The 8,165-nt window shown below is 46.7% G+C and overlaps 1 protein-coding gene across 1 annotated transcript; it reads left to right on the top strand.

The window, feature by feature from the left end:
• The first annotated feature begins 1,513 nt into the window (after window positions 1–1,513).
• Window positions 1,514–6,099, top strand: LOC104527602 (urotensin-2 receptor). The gene is made up of 2 exons (XM_010171365.2): window positions 1,514–1,800; window positions 4,377–6,099. Exon 2 carries the CDS (start codon window positions 4,522–4,524, stop codon window positions 5,668–5,670), a length of 1,149 nt encoding a protein of 382 aa, XP_010169667.1. The 5' UTR covers window positions 1,514–1,800; window positions 4,377–4,521; the 3' UTR covers window positions 5,671–6,099.
• Window positions 6,100–8,165: the final 2,066 nt, after the last annotated feature.

An 8,165-nucleotide genomic window follows, 5' to 3' on the forward strand; every position in this document is an offset into this window, starting at 1 on the left:
GAATGACCTTCTTGCTCCCAGTGGACCACCCACAAATAAAGCACTTTGCCAATGACTTCACCATCGGTGCTCACCAAAGGATTGCTGCTGCACACCAGAGTCACACAGCCGATGGGCAGCTCAGAGAGCTGCGTCAGAAGCAGCTTCCAGCCCACACTTTTACAAAGATGTCTAGGGGTCAGCCACAAAATGTAGATTTAGAGGTTGCTTGGGTTGGGCTTTTAGAGCTCAACCAGCTCTTATTAGAGCTACTAATGTAAAACCTATTTTCATTGCAAAATTAAGCCTCCACGTAAGGATTTGCTCCCAACCTGAGTCCTCACCACACTCAAAAGCATGTATCTCAGAGCAGCCTTGCTTTGCACACCCGCTGCCCCGTTGTGGCCACAACCACAGCCGGTGCTCACCAAGCTTTCCAGGTGCTACCACAGTCAGGAAGACAGGACCTTAGACACAAGATGCATCGGAAAGCACCCGGATGGAAGAATGTGAAAGGTTGGGGGAGGTTGGGGAGGAGGAGAGAAGAAGAAGCAGCAGCAGCAATGACACATGTATCCAGGGAAGGATTTAGAGGAGGAAACAGCTCTCAGCTCGTAACAGTGATGCAGGATGGATGAGCTGGGGCTGGCTAATGCACCAGGTGCTGCCACCTCCCAGGATCCCCATGCTGGGAAGCATCACCTAATTGCAGTGATTGCCCAAATGCAAACCAGTGAAGCAAGCAATGGGCCTGGCAGGCATCTCCCACACAGCCGTGTCCAGGAGCAGACACCCCAGGAGAGGTGGGTGCTTCTCGCTTGCCACTGGCATAAATCAGAAGCAATTCCCTGCAGTCCACAGAGCTGCAGCAGGGAACTAGGAGGAAGAACAATCCCATTGTGTGCAAGCAACCAGCATAATATTCAGCTGCTAACAAAATAATCCTGAGTTTAGCTTCGGCATTTCTCAGCTCCAGCCACTCCTCACACATAGCTTTTTCTAGGTACTTGGCTGATCTCACTCCCTCTTTACCTTCCTTGAGCATCACTGGGGAAAGAACCAGCTGAACCCCAAACAACCTGGACATTTTGTTACCGCCAGTCCAAAATATCTCAGATGCTGTGGTGCGTGATATCACCGCACAGATTCAGCTGTTAATACACCGTCCAACCCAAATAAACTTTGGCATCACTTTGGAATTGATCTCCGAATCGAGAAGCTGTGCCGTTTCCCTGGGCAGCCAACCTTCCCGCAGGAATTTAACCCTCCCTGGCCCGACCCCTCTCCCCTGACACAACAGCTTTGCTCTGGCAGCTTTAGGCATTTGCACTCTTCAGTGCAACGTAAGGAGGGGCAGGATGGCTTTTCATATCACCGGTCCTGGGATGAAAACAGCCTTGACATCTTGCATCCCCAGCTGGCCCACGGCCAGGCAGGGGGGGCTGGTTCAACAAACCATGGCTATCAAAATGCTGCTTCTTTAAAAAGGCTCTTTGCTGGCTGCAGTCAAAACCACGCTATGCCTAACGTCACTGAGGAACAGAAATAGCAGGCGTGAGTGAAGGGAGGAGAATGAGAGTATTAAGAGCGCACAGATTTCAAACATACTTGGCTAGGTAGCACACTCCCTTCCTGCTGCTGCCCTTCCAGATGCGACGGAGCACGGGGATCTCTCGCTGTCTGCCTATGAAGAAGGATTCTCTTTTTTTTTTTCTTTTTTTCCCTGATTTTTTTTTCCTTTAAGTTTCAGCTTTAATATTACTAGATTCATTTTTATTTTATTCCTTAGAGGAAACTTCATCTGCTGGATTTAAAAGCAAGGTTTGAGCAGGAGAAATTCATTTCTGTTTGTAGCTATTGGAATCTGCATGGTACTCCTGTGTGATGATAACATCGAGGGAAAGGCAGGATTGGCTGAGAAAATTGCTTAGACCGTAAGATGCTTGAATGGCTGCTTGAAATAACAAGCTCTCTATTGTGTGTGTGTGTGTGCATGTGTGTGCATTTATGTACAAGTGCAGCAATGACAGTAACTTTAAAATGATGCAAGGTTTCCCCAGTTTGTTTAATTTTCCTCCTCCAGGAGTGAGGACTTGCCTAGCTGTGGGCTCGATCTGGAAACAGGTGAAGCATCCAAATGGAATTTGTGCTGTAGGAATTTTATGAATGAAGCAAAAGGCAGGTTCAGTGGAAGAGGAGCAGAGCGGGGAGACGCGGTGTGCTGGGCTCAGGAGCTGTCACACCAGGGAACCGCAGAGACATGTGCAAGCACCGCACGGATCTGCTACAGGTGCCCGGAACACAAAGTGAGGCAGTTGCAAGAAGACAGCACCTGGGCCATGGAAACATGCTCCTGAAAATAAGCTACCACAAATCCAACTGAGCTTGATAGCTGCATGTGTGACCAGCTCCAGGTTTAGCTGGAGCAACTCATACAGAGCCATTTGTTTCTCACCAAGTGTGCCGGCAATCGTGTGGCAGAGGAGCAAGCAGAGCTCCCTGAGCATCCGTGTCTCCTTCATGCGTGATGCTTTTGCTGCTGGCACAACTCGTACATGAACATCAATAAAGTGGATGATGAGGGAGCAAGTCAGTGCATGGACAGGCTGGCTACACGTGCCCAAAGCCAAGCAGGAGGGGACCGCAGAGCACGGCAGAGAGGGAGGAAACAGGTTTGGGTTTACAAGGTTCAGGAAAGTTGAGATGCTGGTGAAGCTTCTGGAGACCAGCCCAGAGGAGCAACGTCCTGAAGGAGCACTGGCCATTGCAGAGCCACGCTTCAGCTCTCTGCCTTGGATGTCTGTACCCAAGGGACTTGGGTGGGAGATGGGTTCTGTGTATGGTGGGTTTTCCTCCTTTTTTTTTTTTTTTTTTTTTGCAACTCTATCCCAATTGTTAAGTGAGGAAAAATCTCCCTCTGGACTGGACTGCCCTCTTTGTTTATACAGAGTTTTTGCATGACATTACCATAGCACTCATCACCTGCAGCAGGTGGTAATGGGAAATAGCAAAGGTAAGGGCAAGTCATGAAGATGATGGACACTGTCCATCCTCAAGTGCTACAGAGGTCACTGTCAAGGTCTTTGACACAAGAGCAGTTGGAGGAAGAGGAGGCAGGGTGCTGTAATCCTGCTGCTAAGGAGCTAGTGGGAGGGAAGATACAAAGGAGTCAAAGCTGGTGTGGAGGCAAAGGGACACCAAACTCACCAGAAAAAGCTGCAAAACTTAGCAAGTTCCCAGGATAAAACAAACCCAACCTGCCCAGTGGAGAGAGGCAGAGGGAAGTCTTTGCCTGCTGAGCCCTGCAAGGACAAGGCAGTCCAGCACCTCTGCTCACAGCATTTTCCAGAGAGACAACCTGAACTCCGTAAAATGCATAATGCAGAGACTTCTGTGTGCACTGACCTTTAGGCTGGCACAGACCTTTGATACGCCTTAAAATTTGGGTATTTTAGCTACTTCTTCAGTGTTTTTCTCAGGTAGGTTAGATCTCCCTTTGCCTACACCTAGATTTCTCTTTGCCTACACCCAGAGCCAGTATAAACTCAAAGCAACACAGTCATCATTTGTATAGTGTTGAGTTTGAGCTAACCAAAAGCTTCTGCGTACAAAGAGTGACTACCTGCCTGACATGCCACAGAGCAATCTCACACCTCGCTGCCTAAGGCTGCTTAGACAGTCTCACAGACAGGTCTGTCTGAAATACATCTACGCATGGACATATCAAAATCTGTGGGATCATATTTGACAGAGAGGATGAAAAAAAAACCCCACGTTTACAGTCACATAAAACCCACACTGAAACCTACAACTTCCTCTCAGGATATAAAATGCTTTTTTTTTTCCCATTATTCAAATACAATTTGAAATTGCAGGTCAGGACATAACGTGCGTTTCTTATTCAAGGGAATCTGCTCAACAAAAACACTGCAGAAATGCTGGACAGGACTCTGAGTGTATCACTTACACAAAATAGACAATTTGGCTGCAGATGGTAAATCCAAAGTTGGTTTTCCTTCTTTTGGGGTCTTTTAGTCCTTCAGAGTTAAGAGGTTTGAGTAATCATGCTGCTAGGTGTGTAAGTTGCTGTTATGAATTTAGGAAGGACATTTCTGTTCCCCAACTCCAAACTAACTGGAAGGATTGCAGCAAGCGGTTCCAATGAGTTGCACGAATTCTTGTGTCTCTTTTCCATGGACACGTTAAGAAATGTCATCCCTCAAAGCCGTGCTCCTGTAGTGATGGCATGAACATTACACATGAGCAGCCTCCATGCAGAAGACCTTTGGTACATGCAGACAGTGCAGATACGTACTCAAGGATGGTAACTTCTAAATTATAATGTGTGCTGCTTTGGCAGATTTATAATATGTTGGTTTCTGATGTCTTTCCTCTAGCAGAAAATGCAGATCTTCCTTGGATGAGACCTCGCTAAGAAATGGTTCACCTTCTCCCAGCAGTCGCATTTCTCAGAGCAGAAAGAACAGATCTTCAGACCCCAGTGGCATGAAGAAAAGCCTCTGGCATTAAAAGGCCAGAAGGATGTCCCTGATTGATGAGCTAGAGAGCCACTTTTCTGCAACCCCCTACATGGTGACAGACACAAGTGAGGGGAATCTGTTCAGAATCAGACCCAACACCTCAGCCAACGCTACCGGGGACGGCACATCAGCCACTGGTTCCATGGAGGACATGATTGCAATCTGCACCATTGGGACAATCCTCTCCCTCATGTGCGTGATTGGGGTGACAGGCAATGTATACACCTTGCTGGTGATGTGCCATTACTTGCGATCATCTGCCTCCATGTATATTTACATCATCAACCTTGCACTGGCAGACCTGCTCTACCTTCTCACCATCCCCTTCATTGTTGGGACCTACTTCATTCAGAAGTGGTACTTTGGGGACATTGGCTGTCGTATCCTGTTCAGTCTGGACTTCCTCACTATGCATGCCAGCATCTTCACCCTCACAGTCATGAGCACAGAGCGCTACTTTGCTGTGCTGAAGCCCCTGGACACAGTTAAGAGGTCCAAGAGTTACCGAAAGGCCATTGCTGTTGTCATCTGGCTGGTGTCACTGCTACTCACTCTCCCAATGCTCATCATGATCCAGCTAGTACAAAGGGACAACAAAAGCATCTGCCTGCCCACTTGGAGCAAGCTGTCCTACAAAGTCTATCTCACCATCCTCTTTGGTACCAGCATCGTGGGTCCAGGGGTAATCATTGGCTACCTTTACATCCGATTAGCTAAGATCTACTGGGTGTCACAAACAGCATCCTTCAAGCAGACCAAGCGGTTGCCGAATCAAAAGGTGCTCTATTTAATCTTCACGATAGTGCTGGTGTTCTGGGCTTGCTTCTTGCCTTTCTGGATATGGCAGCTCCTCTTCCAGTATTATGAATCCTTCTCTTTATCTCCCAAGGTGATGAAGAACATTAATTATCTGACAACCTGTCTGACCTACAGCAACAGCTGTATCAACCCCTTCCTCTATACTCTGCTCACCAAAAACTACAGGGAGTACCTGAAGAACAGGCAGCGGTCCCTCAGCAGCAGCAGTGGGTACTTCCAAAGGAGGAATCGGTTTCAGAGGATCTCGGGGAGATCCCTGTCCACAAGCAGTCAGCACTGCACAGAGACATATGTTCTTGCTCACGCTCCTTTGGGAAACAGCAGTGCCTGAAGGTAAAATATATCTCCAAGAACGATCAATATTGACTTCAATGTTGCTTTGATTTAAAGTGTACATTGTGAAGGCAAAGCCTGAGCAGATCCATAACGTGCACACATTTAGTCCAGAGGCTGTGCCACATGTCTGTTCTCATTTTCTTCAGTGTCACTGATTTGATGCTAGCAACATTCAGCTGAACATCCATCTAAATAGCCTTTCGCTTTATATCTTTATATTTTACAGTGTATGTCTCCTCAAGTAGCCATCAATAACTAAAGCCTATAATAGGGCCATGGTTTTTAATAGTATCAGCTGTCTCACAGAGTTTAAAATTACGTTATCCCATGAATGGCTGTAGTTGGCTCTTTCTTTTTTTTAGCAGTAATGCTAAATTTGCAGTTGTATGAGGACTGAAAACAATGAAATAAAGACAAAGCAGCTGATATTTGTGACATGCAATGCAGTTTGATTTGAGGTAGGACTGGACAATGTGGATGAGGCACATCTAGAGGTGATTGTTCTGGTTTTGGTCATGTTCACATTTATTCTACATTCAAGTGTATGCACTGGGCTGGATTCTCTGTTCACACAGGTGTCTGTCACGGAGTTACATCATGGTTCATGCTAGCAAGACAGGCTTCCCATGACAGTGCCACAGTCAGGGAGCACTCAGCATCCCTTAGTGCACTGACCTCAAACAAATGACCACCCATGTAGGGGACCATCATCTGTTCTGGACAAGTGTATCTGCCCTCTGCTCTCCTCCAAGGAGGAATTGATGTTTTTATTCTCAGGGCATCCATCAACAAACTGCAACATCCAGCCTAGAGGGACCAGACCTACATCACCAAGTCCAGGAGGAAAGGACACAGGGAGAGGAGGGGGGTGAAGAGATGGACTTCAGTGGACAAAGCTATGCTATCTGAAGTCTCTAATATTCTTAATTATAAAAGCACTAGTTCCCTATTAGTGAGATCACTTGTTCCCTTCACAGGAGATGATTTTGCATTACTGCTACAAAAACTGAATCTAGCCCTGCCTACAGCAAGAACACTTTGCCTGTCCTGGCTTTCACTGATGATAAAGCATCATTAGTATAAATATATCCTCCATGATGTCTGGCACCTCTCCAATGAATCTAGAAGTACCTTCTCTGGGATGCTGCCAACAGTACAGGAGTCCTCTGCTTTGCATTAGCCCCGTTACCTCATTAGCAAGGCGACAACGACGCAATGCCAACACAACCCTAACCAAGTTACAGAATTAGAAGCAAATTAATGCCTAGGAATAAATTCAGAACTGCAGCGTGATACGCTATTTGGCAGTGAATTCTGCTTCCACAGAAACTGAACTGAGGTTTTAACTATCTATTCCCCTTCAAGGCATTCAAATAGTCATTGCTCATGGGGACAGTGAAAGCTCCACTTCTAGCTTTGCTGGGTGACACACTTGGAAAAGAAATTGCCTCTTTCATGCATGGGCTTAAAGTTTGTTATGTATGGGGAAGACTGTGCATATCATGAAAGAGGACTCTCGTATAGTGCAGTTGTAATGATGAACTGTTGCAGAAACAGTCAGGGAAGACCCTCACTTTGTGTTCCCAACTGTATCCCCACACACCATCTGCAGTAGTCCTGCAGGTCAGGGCACTTTACCTGCGCCCTCCTTGCAGTGCACTACACTGGCCGGCAAGTCCTACTTCAGGTTTAGCCTCTTTCTGATTTCAGAGAGACAGAAATACCATTTTATTTTACTATTTCCTACACTGACGGTAGTAGTTTTTAGACTCTCCTCAGGCTGCAGACACACTAGTCAAAGCCCATTAGAAGGAGTAAAGCATCATTCACCCCACTGTAAGGAAGAGGGATCCAATGGATGAGAGCTGAAGAGGCTCACAATATTCATTAACTCATTTTCTACTTACATAGTCAGGTGTTTATCATGGATCAGAAAGTAAAGTTTGGCCTCGTTTTTTTTGGAAATTGCAATTTTAAGTTTTCCTTGCTCAGAAATAGCCAGACAGACTCAAGATGAGCTCATCACGAGCAGTTTCCATTCTTGTGAAGGAAAGCTACTGTGGGTTAAGCCTTTAGAAAGCACAGCCCATCTTTTTTAAAATCAGATAGCCAAAATCAGAGGGCAGTTTGCAAATCTCAATTCATCCAGGCTTTGCATACCAATGAGGACAGTGCAGAAGAGTTACCGAAAGACACGGGAGCAGATCTGTGTCCAGTCAAACCCCTTTGTCCCCAGCAGTACTGCTGTGATTAACTTCTCCAAGCCCACCCTATGCATCTCATGGAGAATATTTGCAAAAGCCTGCCATGGCTCTGTAGATTCACCAAGCACCCTGAAAGCACCTGAAAGAGCAATGTGCTGTGGAAGAGTGGCTGTTCCAGAGGTCCTGCCATGCCCTGGGAGGTGAGCTGGGCTCAATGCAGGGCATGAGGGTTCTTGCCTTCCCAGGAGGACACGCAGCCTCAGCCCTGGGCTGCATGGCCTCCTTT

This window comes from Antrostomus carolinensis, unplaced genomic scaffold (assembly GCF_000700745.2).
Source record: "Antrostomus carolinensis isolate BGI_N321 unplaced genomic scaffold, ASM70074v2 scaffold28247, whole genome shotgun sequence".
In the NCBI taxonomy this organism is placed as follows: domain Eukaryota; kingdom Metazoa; phylum Chordata; class Aves; order Caprimulgiformes; family Caprimulgidae; genus Antrostomus; species Antrostomus carolinensis.